Here is a 20,306-nt window from a genome sequence, read left to right as displayed (position 1 = left end):
GCCAAGCACCACCTGTGGCGAGCGCAACCCCAGCCCGTCCTTCCCGAGCAGCGTCCCGCTCTCCCCGCAGGAGGCCCGGGGGGGGGGTGTCTCTGCTCCTGCGAGTAATAACCGTCTGCCACCCCCTCAAGGGCGCCTGCTGGGTAACTACCCAAAAAGAGGTGCAGGAGAGGGGTCCTCCCCCTGCGGGACAATAAGAGGTGTGTGGGAGGTCCCTCGTTACAGGGCGAGAAGAGACGGGGGGGGGGGGTCCTCACCACTTTGTGTGGCAGCAGGGGATGAAAAAGGGTGGCCCCTGTTCCAGAGAGGCTGGTACCTTGGGTTGTTTACAGGGCAGGAGAAGGACGGGAACGACTCAGGTACCTGTTCCTTTCTGAGGGTGCTTTAAGGCAGGGGTTCTCCCAAAACGTTTCTTGGTGGCCTCTGATTGCGGCCACCAACTCTTGCTGGTGGCCGCTTGGACAAGTTTTTCTAAAACACTCAGGTTTCAACCTTTGGAACAAAAAATAAATATGCCTGTTGCCATGTCCAAATCATTGTAATTTATTAATGTACAGTTGTCTCTACTCTTTACTGGACCTAAACAGAATACAAAAAATAAGGTGCTTTGTATGTTTTTGTCATTGTTGTTTGTGCGGTTGGTTTCTCCCCCCCGCCCCCTTTTCCTTTGGACCTGTCAGCTAGTAAGTCTGTTTCTGTGAAAAGTGATATTACCAAACACACAGATATCACTTTTCACAGCAGAGGAGCTAGCTAGGAGGCAGTGAAAAGTGATATTAACAAACATCACTTTTCACAACAGCCTGACCCGGCCCTGGCAAGCCAGGAGACAAATTAAGTTCTGGATGGGGAGGTGGGCAGGGAGACAGTGGGGGCTGGTGTTGGTGAAAGGACAGGAGAGGCAGCGGGGGCCCGGGTGCGGTGGTGAGCTTGGGACCCCAGACCAAAATGCGACAGCCAGGGGATGGAGCCTGCTGCTGCATGGCTTAAGTCTGTTACCCACCACCCCAGGGCAGAAGGCTGAGCCCCACCACGCCTGACAGGGTGGGGAACTCTGGTTGCTACTTGTATTTGATATGAAGGAGCCATACATATGTGTGCCAGCTGTATAATGCCAGCACTTCAGCCTGTGCTGCCTCATTAACTGCCCCACTTGTTCCATGTAGATGCCAAATGTCATAAAGGAAAGATTTAGCCTTGTGGGACTTTGCAGGCAAGGCCATCGAAGGTAGAGAACAGTTGCCTGTAACATATCGTTGTTTAGACCCAAACCATTCATTTCTGCAGTCCCATCTCTCAGAAGATGCATGAATGTGGTGACCAACAGTACCAAATGCCAGACATCCAGCAGGAGGTCTATGATTTTATACCCTGGCCTTTGGGCAGGAGGGTGTCATGCACCATGCCACAACCTTTTTCTAACAGAGGAATCCAGGTGACTGGCTGCTGAAGCATGTTCTGGGACCTTCTAAGTTTAGTTACAGGGGGCAGCAGCTTGCAAGGACTCCAGCAAAGAATTATTGTTTCTTTAGTTTTGGTAAGGCTACTCCATGTTTTAATGTAGATGGTAGATTTTCCTCAGAAGAAGATGGTCTCTCTGTCAGAGATCAGGTATTCTCTAGCAACCCAGGCAAGGCAGGGGCAGAGAAACAGGTAGCAGCCCTGTTTGCTATGAGAGTTTCCATGACTAACTTGTCGAAGGGGGGTCAGCTTCTTGAAATCCACACCACCCTTGTTGTTCTTAGCTTGTTATTTTCTGATGTGTGGAGAGGCCTCCAGGAAGAGTCTAACTTACAGTAAGAGATGCCAGGTTCTAGGGCTGCATGGGATGCTTTCATGAAATAATGTGTGTTCTGCAATATTTCTGTGCAGTGTCTTTTTGCTACCTCTGCTGCAGTGGCTAACGAGGCACCCTGCATCCTTCATTGCAATGGTACTAGTTTTGTAAAAAAAAAAAAAAAACCCACACACACCACTTTCTTATGGCCAAGTCTATCCATATCTGCTACTTCAGAGCATTTCGGGAGGCTAAATGTATAAAGAAAGTCAAAGCCAACAATCAAAAGGTGCTCTAGAAGTGAAAGGTAATATAGGCTACAGTTTTCAAACCTGGGGGACTGAAATAAAAATGGCCTGATTTTCAGAGAAGCCTAGAGCTCACAACTCCCAGGATGGATACATCAAGTAAAGAGGCCACAAGCTACCTCCAGGATCATGACAAGTTCAGGCTTGTGATAAACAATACAAGTAGCTTATGCTCTATGACCTACATAAAGTGCCCTGCCCCCTAGATGTCAGAGATTGCCAATAGTTTTGATAAGATTTAAGCCTGGTGTAGTCCTTGCATTGGCTGACCTTACTGAAGACCCAAGTTGATCTGTGACCAAGAGGGAGTTTTAAAAAATACTTGTTTTTATTAATCCCAGGCATGCCTCAGTTTTCCTCTGTACATTGTATTGCTAACATGTAGGTTCAAAAGGGTTAACGTTCTCGGAACAGTGCAGGAGGGGTGTATGCGCGCATGCTTGCTGTCTGGAAGGAATTAACAGGATCATTGAAGAACCGTTTCAAACCAACAGAGGGTCCAGAATGACAGACATCCCAGTGACTGAGCAATCAACAGGAAACCCCAGCAGGGTAGGACTCGGGAACTAAGCAGGAGAACAAGGTGTCAGGCAACCAGAAGGGTGGCTCTTTTGGAGGGCCTCAGGAGCCTTGATCTAGGGGGAGACAAAAAGGAGGAACAGGTAGGGAGAGCCAGAGATGGAGCTAGCCAAGCTGTGATGAACTCCTAGGGGCACTTGTTTGACCAGAGTGAACTATAGCTTAACTTCTGCCCCTCTGTGCTAACCTAGGGACTCAGATGCCAGGTGACTAATAAATGGTTACCTTGTTTTGTAAAGGCTGCCTATGTTGATGTAAAGAGGGGCACAGTGAACAAACACCTCCTACAGAAGGATTTGGATTTGCTGCAGGGAGCCATGGGGAGAGATGGGGGAAGGCCCAGGCTTCGAGTTTTAGAGTCCCCTGGCCTCTGTGGATGCTAGCACACTAAAGCGGTCACTCCCCAGAGACTGGTGACAGCATGGGGCAGACTAGACCTTGTGATGGGATCAACCACATTCTTCGAGGCTCAGGATGATATAAGCATATGTGGATGCCATTTTGAGTGGCTAGCCAGTCTTACCATTGAGATTAGGACTAAAATAGCCACTAGTGCCAAAATACAAGGGGGAAATCAGGTTTGAGACCTCTGTATTCCCTGATAATTAAATGGACCAACCCATCCTGCCCATCCTCTGTGACTATTTTACAGTCTTTTCCTTTCTAAAGGAGTCACTGACAATAGGACCCTGAATTCATAACTTGATCATTTTGAGCAGATTACTTCCAGTCCCCACAAGAGCATAGACCAGGGGAGGGATTGGCAACCTTTGGGGGCTGCGGGAAGTGGCGTGGGCCGAGGGATGTGCTGGCCGCCCTTCCTGCATCCCCCATTGGCCTGGGACAGCGAACCGTGGCCAGTGGGAGCCACGATCAGTCGAACCTGCAGACGCGGCAGGTAAATAAACCAGCCCTGCCAGCCAGGGGGCTTACCCTGGCAGGCCATGTTGCAAAGGTTGCCGATCTATGGACGAGGGGAAAGAGCAGTACAGAATGCTCAGAGAATTTTAACAGAAAGATCCCACATTAGGTCTGCTAACAGTCAGCAGCCATAGACAATGCCACCAGCCTTATACAAATCTTTGTCATAAGTGGCCCTCCTTAAAGGATGCAAGACTGAAAGCTTATGTTCCTGGTTTAGTGATGCATTGTCACATGACAGCACTCAAGATGACAATATAGAATAATTGTAATGGACATCCTCAAGGAGGGAGTGATGCAGGCAGAGCCTATCACCAACAAGTCTTTCCACCGCCCAAGCCAGATTCAACAGTGGGATGGAGAACTGGGACAACCTGGCTGATCTCAACGGTCTTATGCCCTGCCAAGACAAGATATGCTCTTGCCAGTGGGAAAGATGTCTTCTAAAGTATATAAACCCAATATCAGGTAGGCTAACTGATATAAGAGACTAGATGAATTCCCCAGACAAGCTACAGTATTTAAAGAAACTACGGTTTCTTTAAAAAATAAAAAAAAATAAAAAAACAAGCCACACAACTAGATGTAAAAGCAAGTAGAACAGCTTGAAAAGTCTGAGTGAAAGGGTTAATTGTGCAGTTTATGCTCCAAATATGCCAACTTTGACACTTTGGGCCAGATACTCAGCTGGTGTAAGCCGTGCCGGTGTGGTCTTCAGTGGACCTGTGCCAATTATACCAGCTGAGTACCTGGCTCTTTACCTGTGCAAACTGGTAAAGTTTCTACTACATACTTGCCATTTTAAGTACTGGGAATCTCAAACTAGTGGAAGAAATCTGGAGTGTCATTATAAATAGAGGATTTTAAAACATGGAGATTCCCATCTGCTGGTGCAAAAGGAACAGTGAGGAAGAAGAGTTTCAGAAGGACAAGGATCTCAGATCTAGGTGAAGATTCTCTGGTCTGGCCAAGCTGTAATTAGCACAAGACTAAGGAAGAGAGGAAGGGTGGCTTTATGCGGTTCCCAAATTCTGGAGTAGTTGCAGGCCAATTTGGTCCCTGCTGCAATTTACAGCAGCCTCTGCTCTGCAGGGGTTCCCTAGCTGGGGAACTGGCAACTAGCAGGAGAGAATCAGACTGCAAGTTAGAAACACATTTTCTATTAACCTTTATCCTACTTGTAAAAGATAATCAAATCCACAGATTATCTGCTCACAGCTGGGGCTGTCATTCACACTAACAGCCACCATTTGGGTGTACTTACATACTAACAAGATGGTGCCCCAGTAAGAAATGCCTCAGATCCACCCCAGCTTTCCTTGAGAGCCAAATAGAGGTCAGTGATTAAATATCTAGGAAAAAAAATCTCTGTATTAAGGGGATAGGTTGTTTCCACAGACACCTTTATATCCCAGGGAGTCTCTCTGGTGCTGTTTTGCCGCTTAGACATGCAGGAAACAAATCAGAACAAAGTGACGTGCAGTTGCTATGATACCTACTTGTGTTTTATGGCAGTCAGAGTAAATAGGATCAACCTGAATAATTTGTTTGAGGACAAGATAGACTCCTCAGTGTATTATGCTGTGACACCCCATGTAACTCATTTACTTATCTCCTATTCTATAGGCCTACTGCATATCGGTGTCTAATCGGGCAACCTCTGCAGTGTATTAAAAAGAGAAGAGTGACCTGTTGGCTTGTGATGCTATTTGGGGTCGGGAAGGAATTTTCCTCTAGGGCAGATTGGCAGAGGCCCTGGGGTTTTTTCACCTTCCTCTGCAGTGCAGGGCACGGGTCACTTGCTGGAGGATTCTCTGCACCTTGAAGTCTTTAAACCCGGATTTGAGGACTTCAATAGCTCAGACATAGGTTAGGGGTTTGTTACAGGAGTGGGTGGGTGAGATTCGGTGGCCTGCGTTGTGCAGGACGTCAGACTAGACCATCATAATGGTCCCTTCTGACCTTAAAGTCTATGAGTCTAAATATCTTGTGACTTTTGCTTGGTATAACTCAATAGCATGGGCCTCAAGACATGCAGTAGCCCCCACACTTAGGCCCATATTTTCAAGAGACCTCAATGCTACATTTTCAAGTGCTCAGAACCCACAATTAGATCCAGATTTTCAAGGAGTGCTGAGCACTTTTGAAAGTCTGACCATTTATTTTGGGCCCTAAATGAGAAGCAAGCTCTTCTGGAGACTGGACGCTTTGCATAGGGAACACCTATGTAATGCCACAGATACTGAGGTAATTATTCCCCACATAAGAAACCAGAACTGGTTTTGGGCCCTGTCATGATTCAAGATAGCCAGAAGAGGTTGGGGTAACAGCAAGAGATCACAACTGGAACCTGATTCAACTAGATTATGAAGGGCATGTTGAGCCACCTGCCCCCACTACACAGCTGAAGTAACAGGATTGGCTTAGGGACTCTTAAGGAGTGCTCTGGGGTGGGGAAAAAAAATGCCCTTTTCCAATATGGTGGCTTAAGACAGAACAGAAGCCCACCTACTCCACTGCATTTACTATATAACAGATTAATACTGCCCATGATATTTGTAGCCTAGTAGCACATCCCCCAAAAGTAAGGCCCTCACTGCAATTTGCGCTGTTCAAATATATAGTTAGAAGCAGTGCCAGACAGATAAAGGAGGGGAAGGAAAATGAGGCAATGCAACATCCTTAAGATCACACAGCTGGATAGGAGGACAACCAAGGCCCCCAGAGTCCCAGTCCAGTGCCCTAACCACTAGACCACACTTCCTCTTGTAGTGTTTTACAGTAGCAACAGGGGCCTGGTCTACACTTGAGGTGGGGAGGGAAAACAAAATTTAAGTTACGCAACTTCAGCTACGTGAATAACATAGCTGAAGTTGATGTACTTAGTTAGATCTACTTACCGCAGTGTCTTCACTGTGGTAAGTCAACAGCTGACACTCTCCCATCAACTCCACCTCTCGCCCTGGTGGAGTACTGGAGAACACTCGGCAGTCGAATTATCATGTCTAGACTAGACACTATAAATTGACCCCCATTGGATCAATTGCTGCCCGTTGATCTAGCAGATAATGTAGACAAGCCCTGGGACTCTGCATGTCCACCATAAATCCCTTCCAGACATAAGGGACTACACCTGTCTCGCTATACAATATAAAATGCATTATCTATTCCCTTGGTTCTTCCTCAAGGCCACCGGCTTCCTCACCCCACGCTGCTGCTGCAAGCAGCACCATGCAGCCACGCTCCGTATCGTGCCAGGGCAGGAGTTGGGGGCAGAGGGGAAGAGACATGTTCTCTGCTGCTCAGTTGTCTGGCATAGCAGTGGTATCATTCTGTTTAGGGCCTTCTATGCAAGTGTGTCCTGGTCCAAAAAGGTTGAGAACCACTGGCTTAAGGTATATCACATACCATGTACTATTAAAAATAAGATATTAAGCCAGCAAGAGAAGGAGGGATTGCTAATTGAAGTGCCCAGCTAATCACTGCTCCTCACCTAACAGTGCCAAGACAAATCTCTCCAGCTGCACTCAGGGATTGCTTTAGCTGTTCCTGCTTAAAGAAGATTTTTTTGCCTCATCCACTGTCTTTTTTCTCAGTGCTGACTGCTTCACCGGGGATGTTTCCCCACAGCTGAAGCATGCTACTAGCATTAGCTCTTCCTTTCAGTAGATGATTAATAGCACCTACTTCCTTGTGCAGGGCAGTTCAGAGCAGCTTGGTTACGTTTTATTTCTGAACCTTGCAGTATTGTGCCATGTGGGCTGTAACCCATTCCCATCCAAGGGCTCTGAAGTTCTAGTGCGTAAGTGTTCGACTGCCCACTTTAATTCCTTTATGTCTACCATGCAGAAGCATGGCTTCAGGCATCCACGGCGGTGTCTACAGAGGGATGGTTTTGATAGAATTTTACTGTTGCTATCCCCAGTCAGAGCACTAGTAATAGACAAGGCTCCATGCAGGAACAGAGGTCATAAGCGCCATGTCATCTAATCCTGCTCTGAGCAGGCCTACATGGCACAGATAAGCAGCTTAACCACCATCAGAGGGGTTTAGAAGACAATGTAGACTAGAACTTTCTAGAAAGACTAGTCTTGCAGAATTTGCTATCTTTACTATGGGGACGATATGCTCAGCTTGAAGTTGTTGCTGCATCAGGCTGATTCTCTCCCCCTCGACTTAAGTTTCCTTAAGATCACCAAGCAACTCAGGCAAGCATTGGTCTCTAAATATCTATTGATTAAATAAGCTCTAAAAAAGGGAGTTCGAACTTCAGTGATGTAGCTCACTCAGTGTAGTGAGAAGAGGATTTAGGAATTACATCCACCAATGTGATATATGCCATCATGTGCCAGCAATGCCCCTCTGCCATGTACATTGGTCAAACTGGACAGTCTCTACGTAAAAGAATAAATGGACACAAATCAGATGTCAAGAATTATAACATTCATAAACCAGTCGGAGAACACTTCAATCTCTCTGGTCACGCAATCACAGACATGAGGGTCGCTATCTTAAAGCAAAAAAACTTCAAATCCAGACTCCAGCAAGAAACTGCTGAATTGGAATTCATTTGCAAATTGGATACTATTAATTTGGGCTTGAATAGAGACTGGGAGTGGCTAAGTCATTATGCAAGGTAGCCTGTCTCCCCTTGTTTTTTTTCCTGCAAACCCCCCCCCAAGACGTTCTGGTTAAACTTGGATTATTGCTGTGCACATTGTAAGATGAGCTGTTGCCAGCAGAAGAATGAGTTTGTGTGTGTGGTTTTTGGAGGGGGGGGTGTGTGGGGGGGGGGTGGGAAAACCTGGATTAGTGCTGGAGGTGACCCACCTTGATTATCATGCGCATTATAAAAGAGGGGTTTCAAAGGGGGATGGGCTGTTGCCAGCAGAAGAGTGAGTTTGTATGTGTGTGTGTGGGGGGGGGGAAGGGTGAGAAAACCTGGATTTGTGCTGGAAATGGCTCTACTTGATGATCACTTTAGATAAGCTGTTGCCAGCGGGGGAGTGGGGTGGGAGGAAGTTTTGTTTCATGGTCTCTGTGTGTATATAATGTCTTCTGCAGTTTCCACGATATGCTATGCATCCGATGAAGTGAGCTGTAGCTCACGAAAGCTCATGCTCAAATAAACTGGTTAGTCTCTAAGGTGCCACAAGTACTCCTTTTCTTTTTACGAATACAGACTAACACGGCTGTTACTCTGAAACCAGGAATTACTCAGAACACCCCTCCCCTCCCCAACTCTACAACCATCTGGCCAATTGCAGTCAAAAGGAAAATAAGACACTGCTTTTTAGTCTGAGGCATTCCAAAGTGATTTTAAGCTTTATAGGGCACCGTTTAATGAGGGACTAGAGTACTCTATCCAATTCTGGTCTCTATTTTAATGCAGAAACCAGGAGTGCTTTGGAGCCACAATAAAGTAGGATCAGCAAGGAGATGCCCATGTTAAAGGATATTAGTTATAAAGCAAAGCTAAAGCAGCTGAGTTTTTTCTTAGTAGGAGATAGAGGACTTCAGGGTACAGGTAAGAGGTTTGATAAAGTGCTGCAAAATAAACTTCAATACAAATCGAAGTAGTAGATGAGGCACCTTTCCCCCTTAGGAAGTTAGAGCTGAGCAGGAATAATAGCACAAATATTTCATAGCAAATCAACTGCATGGCTCTCCCAAGGCCTAGATCCTGAAGGCCTCTTTCATGCCTCACTGAGGTGAAACTCTCACTGTTATCACTTTAAGCCCTGCAGGATATGGCCCCACATTAGGCCACCCAGGCAAATGGCTGAAATAGAACAGGGAGGTCCCTTTTCACAATGACCAGAGCAGCTGCTGGAGATAGTGACACAGCAGGGAAGTGGGCAGGGGCCATGCCATGCCAAGAAGGCACAGACCAGTGGGCTCTGGTAGCCTGCATGTGTCTAGTAATTCCTAATGCAGGTTCCTGGTTAAACATGTTCACACCCAGCAATGGAAGTGAGCAAAATAGATCACCAGCATCTTTGTTCCCCTGCCCTCATCCACAGCAAGCACACAGACACCAAGGGGTTCACAGAGCAAGTGGGGCTCTCCTCTACATAGCTGCTTCAGTCAAACAGGGGTGGGGGTAAGTGGAAAGGGGTGTGGCTTCCCCCTCCCCCAGCTGCCGCTGAGTAGTTGTTGAACAGGTCTGTGGCCCCCTCACCAAACACCCACCCAATGGTGGTGTTCATTCCCCCGCAGTTCTTCCCCTCCAACTAGGGATTCCCTCACACCACTGGGGCAGGGGTAATTTCCTCAGTAGCTTTGCTGCTCTTCAGGCTGCCTCAGCCACTTACCCATCAGCAGGGTGCCTTATTCTGCTCCCCTGAGCACAGAAACTCAGGAAGAATCACTATGCCCTCCTAGCCTGCCTGCCAGCCAGCTTTTATACTTCTCCCACAAGGCCCCCTTGTGGTCTGTCTAAGCAGTAGCTTTACAAGGTCTCAGCGGCTCACCCACACTGGGGCCCTCAGCCTGCCCCGGTGAGAGGGTGGGGCAGGAAGGAGGGCAAAACCTGCAGAAGGCGGGACAGTTCATGCCTGTGCATCCCATTGGCATTCTGTTGCATTGGGGTCTTAGATTTACTCGTGGCGCTGTGTCCTGCTGGGTTATAATTCCAGCTTTGTTTTTAACATAAAGCCATCCTACCTCCTTTGGGCCTGATTCTCCTCTCTCTTACACTGATGTAAATCTATTGACTGCAGAGGAGTTAAGTCTGATTTGCACCAATGTGAGTGGAGAAGCAATTCATGTCTTCACTCCTGAACGTCTGCTTGACTCTCCCTTGAGACTAGGGGCTGACATCCATGGCAGGGTGCAGATTGTCCACCCATAGCATTTTATTAGCTAATGGGCGCTAAAAGGAGGGCAGTGGCTCCTTCATTTATTGTGTTAGTAAAGTTTGTGCCATGTTTTCCCCTCTCAAAAGCTATGTGCTTCCATACACTTTGTTTTTCTATTTAAAAATACCCTCCATGCTGCCTGCTTTGCGCCCAGAGCATCCCAACAAACCAGGGAATATGCTCAAGGAAAACAAAAATAATTTGGGAGCAGATCATGCCCTCATGATCTGATGGAGCAGGGGGTCCTTTCTTTCATAAGAATGGCCATACTGGGTCAGACCAAAGATCCATCCAGCCCAGTATCCTGTCTACCGAGGCTAGGTGCCTCAGAGGGAGTGAACCTAACAGGTAATAATCAAGTGATCTCTCCATCTCCACCCTCTGACAAATAGAGGCTAGGGACACCATTCCTTACCCATCCTGGCTAATAGCCATTGATAGACTTAACCTCCATGAATTTATCCAGTTCTCTTTTAAATCCTGTTATAATCCTAGCCGTCACAACCTCCACAGGCAAGGAGTTCCACAGGTTGACTGTGTGCTGAGTGAAGAAGAACTTCCTTTTATTTGTTTTAAACCTGCTGCCCATTAATTTCATTTGGTGGCGCCTAGTTCTTATATTATGGGAACAAGTAAATAACGTATCCTTATTCACTTTCTCCACGCCACTCATGATTTTATATACCTCTATCATATCCCCCTTAGACTCCTGTTTTCCAAGCCGAAAAGTCCTAGCCTCTTTAATCTCTCCTCATATGGGACCCGTTCCAAACCCCTAATCATTTTAGTTGACCTTTTCTGAACCTTTTCTAATGCCAGTATATCTTTTTTGAGATGAGGGGACCACATCTGTATGCAGTATTCAAGATGTGGGCGTACCACGGGTTTATATAAGGGCAATAAGATATTCTCCATCTTATTCTCTAGCCCTTTTTTAATGATTCCTAACATCCTGTTTGCTTTTTTGACTGCCGCTGCACGTCTTCAGAGAACTATCCACGATGACTCCAAGATCTTTCTCCTGATTAGTTGTAGCTAAATTAGCCCCCATCATATTGTATGTTCATGGACCATATCCCTTATACACAGAATGTAGGCTCAGCCAGCTCCAGGGCACTGTCTTCCCCCTTCCTCCAAGCTGCACCAAAGGCTTTCTACAGATTGGTGGCTCTGTGAGTGGAGAGGGTGCAGGTAATGGTTGGATTTGAGGAGGAGTGGGGAGGACAGGGAATCAGCTAGAAGGGGGTGCATGTCATCCCAGCACTAATGCTGCAAATATTCCTTAAGAAAGGTAATACAGCCCCAGCTTCCTGCTGTCCCTCCTTCTGAGGGAGATCTGCCTTTATGGGTGTCCCCAGGGCAAGTTCCAGCTGATGAAGCTCAGATGGGGTAATTCTGTTCGATCTGTGCTGGCAGATGGGGAGGGCAGGGGCAGGGACAAGGACGGGGGCTGGTGGCACAGAGGCAGCCAGACATGGGTTCTCTATTGGGATTGTCCTTGCTTTCCAATATTCTCTGAAGATTTTGAAAGTAGGAAATGTGATTTATTCTGGGAGTGCTATCCCTGCCCCTCCACCAGTGGAGAAATCAGTACCAATCTGAGTCAGGAGAACCTTATGGAGATCTTCATCCCTTTAGCCCTGTGCCATGTTTTCTTTTTCCTGCAGAAGGGAGCAGCTGTTACCTTGGTAAGGAAATAGATTTCAGTGGTATGATTCTAAAGAGTTTTATTTCAAATACAGTAATAGTGATGGGGGGAAAGGATGTTTTAAATGAGAAACACCTTGGCAAATCATTATTGCTCATAATAAATATCAATACTAATAATGTGTAATTGGATGGGCTATCTCAGTCCTTCTGCAATTTAAGGGCCTGACCCTACCACCCTTACTCATATAAGAAGTTCCACTGAAGATAAAGCAATGAGATGTGAGTCAGCATTGCAGAATCAGGCCTAAAACTTGAGTTAAGATAGCAGTAATAACAGCTACAAATGTCATGTTAGGACAGTGAAGTAAAGAGGCAAATCCATCTGCTGCAGGATGGACATTTTCTTTTTACAAGTCAACAGCACAGGAAGGTGGATGACCTGGTTCTTAGCCCAAAGAGTATGTAGTGTAAGGAAGAATACTGAAGATAGCTTCCTCCCTTCATTATGTAGAACTCAACCCTCTCCATATCTTCTTCCTCAGAACAAATTCCATTTGTGAGATTGGGTAAGTAAACCTGCAGGATTTCTTGTTGCCCAATTGGCTATGAGAGTCCCGTTCATGGTGTGGAAACAAAACATATTTAAACTGGGGGTGGGGGGTTCTTTCTTCTTCCCTCCAATCTAAGATGTGTATTCTGTAAGCGTTTGTAAAAGAAAACAAAGTGCTGATTTATGGTGGCATATACTCAGTAGCAACTTTAGCCTTTTGGTAAAGATGGGCAAGCTTTGGTGTGGAGACTGAATAAGGCTGAGATCTAAATAAACAAACAACTAAGAATATATGAATGGCTGAGTGTTGCACTTAGGGCAAATTTATTATTGGACTTTTCTTCTCAATAGACCATCTGAGGGCCCCAGTGTCATTGTTTACTTTGTAAAGAAAATTGACTTGTAGAACATGTTGACAGTTCTCACGCCAGTTCCCGGGGGGCAAGTGTGCATAGTATAACTGGGTTCAAAAGAGAACTGGGCAAGTTAATGGAGGATAGGTCCATCAATGGCTATTAGCCAAGAAGGTCAGGGATGCAACTCCATGCTTGGGGTGACCCTAAAACTATGACTACCAGAAGTGGGGAGCAGAAGACAGGGATGGATCACTTCATAATTGACTTGTTCTGTATAGTCTCCCTGAAGATCTGGTGTGGGCCACTGTCAAAGACAGGATACTGGGCAAAATGGACTGTGGTCTGACCCAGTATGGCAGCTCTTACGTTCTTATAGAATAAAAATATCATCATGCTTGGCACGAATATATGCCCTTGGCAGATACACCATGGATTAAGAGTGTTAGAGATGGAACCTATCCATTCTCTCCTACAGCTGTTCTTTCCAAATCTGGAGTGAGGTACACCAGAGGGGCAGTACAGGGAAATTGGTAAAGTCACTGTCTGTGCTGTACCTGTTCTGGGGTGCAATAGACAACTTCAGCCTCCAGAGACATCTTCAAAAGTACTAAAGTCAGTCTAAAAATTTTGAAGTTGATTTACTCATGAGGTCAGTTATTTATCTTGGGAATCTAACTGTTCAATCCACAGTCAAGCTAAACTTCGTATTTGGGCTAGAACTCCAGGATAAACAAGAAAGTAACTCATTCATATGAAGCTGAGAAATATTTCCCTAAAGGCTGATGTGCTGGCTGTAAAACTGAGTACTCTGGCAAGAAATAAGGGGGAGTAAGCGAGAGCCACTACTTCATCTGCTCTGACTCGTCTTAAGACGGACTGTATGCATTGCTAGTAGGTATATTGTTATTTTATATTTTCTTAATAGCAATACAATGATATGCAGTGAGTGGGTGGGGATATGATCTGCATCACAAATAAAAGATACAAGCGGTTAGATGACAAGCAATTTTATTTTGCAAAACAATCACTATACAGCAACAAATACAATTGCAAATTGGATTGAAAAACATGAACTAACTACCACCAGCCATTCAAGAAATGTCTCTTTATGGTAACAGGCTCTAGAATTATCAGAAAAAACACAGGTTTGTAACAGCAGACTGTATTCCTCCAAATCCCAGCATACAGAATTTGTTGGGTTTTTTGTTTCTTTTTTCTGTTTGCTAAAGTTGAAGTGGCTTTTATGCCTGACCTTTCCAAATCTGAAAGTAAATTATTTTCCTGTAGAGGGCATTGCTTGAGTAAGATTACTAGCAAGGGAGCTCTACACACACCTAGGCTAAAATTCTATCTGCTTCATTTTACATAACAAAAGTGATCTACACTTAAAGACATCTGTCTTTGAAGGGATGTTCATACTTGATTTTCAGAAAATATTTTGGTCCAGCCCAGCAAAAACTTTTCTCATATACAGTAGTCCACATAGACCGCCTTTCAACTCCCTTTGGGTTGTGTAGATAGGCCAGTTTATATATATTTGCAAGCAGTCATAATGAGGGAAGAAATGTTGCTACTGTACATTAACATAGTGTTAGCTGGCTAATACCATTTACTGCTATACAGTGAAAATATGTGTTGTCTAGTGGTCACAGGAGTATCCTCATCATTATTAGTTTCTCCTTCATTGTTGCTGGACCAAGATCTGCTCAATTTTTACTGGATTTCTTCCTGCCTAGGATTACATAGAAACAGATATTTTGCTGATGTGGAGACATCCAGAGTGCCTTTTCCATTGTCCTCCCACTCAACAAACATACTCAGTTTTGATTCTCCCATGACTATCCGATTTGGATTAATTTAAATTTTCTATTTATTCACTGTTACAAATAGAGAGAAGTTGGCTCTTAGACGTCACTGACTGGCTAAACCTGCCAATAGAATAGAACTGTTAAAAACGTGGGTTCCAGAAAACTGGAACATGGCCACCAAGTGCTTGCAAAGTTTTTAAACTGACAGTCTTCTTGAGAAGATTCTTATGAGCTTTTTCAGTGACTATCTAGAGTTGTGTAATGTAACTTGCTTTTTATTTAATATAAACTCTTGGTTTCTTTTATCTTCATCTAGCTCCTCACAAAAGCTCTAGAACTCTTTCTATGGAAGGACAATTATTGATTACAAGGACTTTGCTTGAATGAAGACAAGAAAGCTCATTTCAAAGCATGAAGTAAATGACTTGGTGTGTTACGTCAGTTTGACTTTGGATGTGTATGTGCAATAATTAAACATCACCATCTACAGAATTTTTTTTTTTTAAAGCAGGATAAAAAGTACTTGAGTCACAGTTTAAATACTGTTCTGACCAGCTGTGTTCAACTTCAGGGAAGCTGAGGTTCAGCAGTACCTTAGGCTCTTCCTAACATTGGCAAAAGGCATAATAAAAACACTGCAAGGCTAATTTGCATTAATTGATGGAGAGCAACATGATCAAAAATATTGTTCTTCTTCCTCCTTTTGTTTTTTTAAACAATGGCAAGACATTTTTATGGACCACACCAAACATCATTTCCATGTAAATTCCCATTGGTTATTCTAAGCAACAGTACAGCAATTACAAGGCAGAAATCAGAATCCTCTTGATGCACTTAACATGTTTGCTAAACTCCCTGTGTTTTGTATAAAATAACTGACTTACAAACAGCATTAGGTGCTTTATAGTGTGAAAAAGCTTTTTGCAGAGTTGATGTGTGGGGCTATTTAGGAGTTCATCTTCAGTAAGGTGCATGGAGTTTGAGCCATATAATTCATCTCAATGCCACGGGGAACAACTGCTTGGCCAAAATCTCCATTCATCACATTGAAGATTTACTCTTTAGTATTTGTGAAGTTTAATACTGTGAATTTAATTCTGTGGAATCCTTTGCTATTAATTATAAGAATCCTCTGCACAGACACAAACTTCTTCTCTGTGTTCTTTTCAGATCAACCCCCGACACACACACACACACACACGCACATAGTAAAAAGAACAGAGTACTCAAAAGCTTCCAATACACAAGGTTAACTTAATACACAATTCATGTCTAGCTCAGTTGACAGTGTAAAGATTAGCTAGAGATTTCAAAAGGAAGAGAGCCAACAATCTGCAAGTGTGTAAATTTGTCATTTTATAATGTCTACTTTACATAACATCAGCAGATTTGTTATTCACTGATGAGTAATACCACCCTATTACCTTCAGCAGTGTTTTCTTAGTGTCCATAATATTGTGTTGGAGTTCTCACAAGTAACTCCATTAGATCTGATGTTTATGTATCTCTCTGCAAGTTTATGCACACTTTTCTTATACTTTTTATAATCAACATACACTTGCTGCTTCTTTGTTGAGATTTAAAGATGCCCTATTTATCTATTCAGTCACCTTGGTGATCCAGGCTAGGGAGTTCATTTTATTTATCTATTTAATTTATTAATTATAATTTATTGGCATCTCTACAGTGTTTACTGCTATACTACCAGAGTGCCCAAGTGTACACATAAGACACTACTGAAGGTATGGAATGACACCCAAATACTTTTTTCAACTTTAGCAAAAGAAAAAAATTCAATAAAATAAATCCAACATTCATTGTTACTATAGAAGTTTAAAAAAAAGCTAAAACCAAACTGTTTTTCATTTAAAAAAATCCAGAATCCAAACCCACCTCTTTGGAAACCCTTTTTCTAAACATCTGGAACTCACAAAATCAGTCTTGGTGAAAAAAGGAGGGTGGGGAAAAGGAATAATTTTTCTAGCATCACAGAAGAGACTTGCATCTGACACTAAAACAGGGTCACGGCTTTTAGTTGTTACAGAAAGCAGTTTCATGCTAAACGTTTTTGTCTTTTTATGTATTTTTTTCTGAATAGGGAAAAAAAAAACCCTGCTAACATCTACTTTTACATACCTAAAATTGCAACACCAAAGGGTGCAAGAGACACAGATACTGTGAATAAAGAAGTATAATATTCAAGTATATGAGGGCGTATCACAAATGGCCACAGAGAAATATATATATCTATAATACTGTATCAAACAGATGGAAAGGATGTGAAACCGGTAGTGTGTACACAAATCTAGCCGCTTAACCGACATTCTAATCAGACACAAGCCCATTGAAATGGAAGTGCTTCCTTTCAATAGTGTTTTTGTTTTAAAAATGCCACTTCCTCAAGCACAATTCAAATGTTTTTCAACTACTATTTTTAGTTATCAGTTAAATAATTTATTGGAATCAGCTATACACTGACATAATTATCCAGGCCCCAAAATGTTAATAACTTAATCCAGTCTTTCTCCTTCTACCCATTTATACAAAATAACACTTTTTTTAAATTAAACTTGATTTCCTTTATATGCCATTCCCATCCGGTAACTAGGCTCTTCAGTTTAATTTAACCTGTAATAAGTTACAGTGGGTGACTTTTTTTTCCTCCCACCCATCAACAGAACCGTGAAATGAGCAACTTGGGATAGTCAGAAAGAGGTGGATGGCCCTCAGGCACATGGAAAGGTAAAAATGCATTTTATCATAGTACAGTACTCCATGCAAGACAGAGCAGAGCAACAATAATCATCCAATGTCATACACTGCAATTGCATACCCATGTAAACCCAGTGTCTTCCTGCTGTAAATGGAGATCAGGCCAATTTCTGCATCTATTTAATGATTTTGGGGTTTTTTATTGTATGGTTGCTACAGTCTTGGGATGTGACTTAATTTTAGACATGGTAAAGAATGAATGTAACACCTGCTCTGAGCCCATTCCTGCCAAGAGCTCATGTCTAAATATTATTACTTCATACACTGCTAAATGGAGCAAATTCATAAGCCCTGCTTAGCAAGGGCGGCCGTGACATCTTCAGCAAGGGTAGCAAGCTGAGGGGATTCCAGCAGGTTGATGCTTCCAGAGGATGAGACATTGCTGAGTCTGCGTGGTGAAGGCACGCTGGACCTGCCTGGTGACTGCGTAATGATCTCAGCCCCGTGATCTACACGGGCTTTAGCATGCTCTCTGAAGTTTAGCTTCTGGCTGTCAATCTGTTCAAGAAAGGCAAAATGCATTTAAACCTTTGCTTTTAAGTAATGATCTTCTATTGCTGATTTGATTTGAAACTCCGGTCTTCTGTGGTGACACCCTTTCCTATTCATACACCATCCCACCTTTTCGGCGTGCGGCCAACTCTCTCCTTCCCAGAAAGGACCTGTTGCCGTATGATGCTGAGCACCTTCAGTTCTTGAAGTCAGTGGGAGTTGAGAGAGCTCAGCCCCTGCCAGAAACGTGATCAACAGCCTCACAGCACTGGACTCAGGAGTCACTCACCACCTTTGCCTGGGCCACCACTGCTGGAGCACGTCCTCTAGCAGAGGGGTCCTGTCCTATAAGCCTGCCAATGATTCCCACCAAGGCGACAGCCGAGTGAATAATTCAATCTAGGCTGGGATTCCAAAGATGCCTACAGGGATTAGGCACCTAATGTACATTGACTTTCAGTGGGAGTTGGGTACCTAACTCTCTTAGGCAGGACTGAAAAATCCCATCTTTTGCCTCTATTTCTGAATATCCATGAACATATCATGTCTTTATCAAATTAATATATTATTCTACGTTTTATTGGTCTGAAATGTCTTTTCTTTTTTAAAAAGCCTTGTAAGGATTGAACATGAGGGTATCTCTGTGAGCATTCAAAATCCACCCTTGTGCAGAGCATCATCCCAAGGTTTAAAGTGGGACTTAGGTGGTGCATAGGCATTGAGCTGACCCTCTGCACAGATGTGAATTTCACCCTATTTGAGTTGCACTGGTTTGCTGTGGTTGGTTACAACAGTCGTGATATTGTTTCAGTTCTCTGACTGGATGATCACACAAGCAATGCCAGTGTAAGTATTTGCTTGTGCAAAGTGAACATGCACATGTGTGTATGTGATTCTAATATTTGCACTTTTCTGAATGTTGTTCAAATGTTCACAGGAAGCATACACAAAAGGCCAGTGAGCACGGCTGAAGGGAAGGGAATATACATAAAAACCCAGTGTGAATTTAGAATAGCAGCAAAGGTAGAGAGCGGTCTGGAGGCAAAACAGAAGTTCAGCTGGGGAAAGGGAAAAGCATTGGGCATCAGGAGGAGCAGACTGGGAGTCACTGGCTCCAGGTTGAGAGGATCAACCACAGAAAAGTAACCTGTTCTATCTTATATTCTCCTGTTAGTCACTTTTCCTGCTCTCACCTCTGTAGCCCTTTATATAAGTGACACTCATTTTTCTGACCCATGTATACCTGCTGTGTAATTGACACCACGATTCAGGTCACTGCTGACATTGGGCTGAAGTGCATTCTCAAAGAGAGAAGCTCAGTTCATCAGGCTGATTTCTTACCTTGATATTGCCACCTCCAGGTGTATGGTGGGCATTTTCCAGAGAACCAACTTTAGCGTGAGCTTTTTCTTTGAAATCCAGTTTCACACTCTCAATTTTCACACGTCCCCCACCTATTCAAGCAAAATAAAATACAATTAAGAAAATGAAATAGTCCTAAATTTCAAATACGCTTTGTTTTGTTTCCTGAAAATGTAGCTTGAGGACCAACCAGGCAAGTCAACGGAGAGTAGTAGCTATTAGTGTCTTATTTTTCTGGGAAACAATCTGTTGCTACAGTAGCAGTAATAATGACGCAAAGAGATATGGACAAGCACAATATTGACTTAGTCCAGTAGAGGATTTTTGTTTTGAGGTTCTACAGCTCCATGAGTGGTTTCGTTTTGGACAAATTTAATCAGGCTAAGTACTTTTCACGTGGGACTTTTTCATGGATTACTCAGGGAAACATATTTTTCTGCCCCTCCCAGTTCTGTCCGGGCACAGACATTTATTACTTCTCTGTCAAATGTGATCTAATAATTCATAAAGGACCAGATTTAGAGAGGTGAAGAGCACTGTGCCCTCTATTTCAATACAGTAGAACCTCAAAGATACGAACACCAGAGTTATGGACTGACCGGTCAAGCGAACACCATGTGAAACTGGAAGTAACCAATCAGGCAGCAGCGGAAACAAACAAAACAAAACAAACAAACAAAAGCAAATACTGCACTGTGCCTGTACTGCATCTTAAAGGTAGGCACATCCGGGCTGCCTGTCCCCACCCCAACCCCATGCGTGGAGTAGCCACTTACATCCAGTAGTGAAGACGCTGGGGCTGCCAGCCCAAGGCACCAGCAGAGGAGAATCAGCGCTGGGGTCTGCGCTGCTTTCACCTCTCCCTCAGTTG

General features: G+C 43.9%; 1 protein-coding gene and 1 long non-coding RNA gene across 51 annotated transcripts in view; both read right to left on the bottom strand.

The window, feature by feature from the left end:
* Positions 1–1,326: 1,326 nt before the first annotated feature.
* On the bottom strand, positions 1,327–9,961 carry LOC122462397. The gene is made up of 3 exons (XR_006284924.1): positions 9,900–9,961; positions 4,850–4,937; positions 1,327–2,720 (listed from the first exon to the last, which is right to left on the bottom strand). It is a non-coding gene; the product is annotated as an uncharacterized LOC122462397 (long non-coding RNA).
* A 5,577-nt stretch (positions 9,962–15,538) lies between these two features.
* MAP2 (microtubule associated protein 2) overlaps positions 15,539–20,306 on the bottom strand; it is a 342,823-nt gene continuing 338,055 nt past the window's right edge. For all 50 annotated transcript variants that reach the window (XM_043525130.1, XM_043525141.1, XM_037912108.2 and 47 more), the window contains 2 exons: positions 19,415–19,527; positions 15,539–18,079 (listed from right to left, as the gene is read on the bottom strand). In XM_043525130.1, the coding sequence (XP_043381065.1) occupies positions 17,864–18,079; positions 19,415–19,527 (329 nt within the window). In that variant the 3' untranslated portion in view covers positions 15,539–17,863. The remainder of the gene's footprint in view (positions 18,080–19,414; positions 19,528–20,306) is intronic.

Source organism: Chelonia mydas, chromosome 11, assembly GCF_015237465.2.
Source record: "Chelonia mydas isolate rCheMyd1 chromosome 11, rCheMyd1.pri.v2, whole genome shotgun sequence".
In the NCBI taxonomy this organism is placed as follows: Eukaryota; Metazoa; Chordata; order Testudines; family Cheloniidae; genus Chelonia; species Chelonia mydas.
This window is presented reverse-complemented; position numbering and strand designations above follow the sequence as displayed.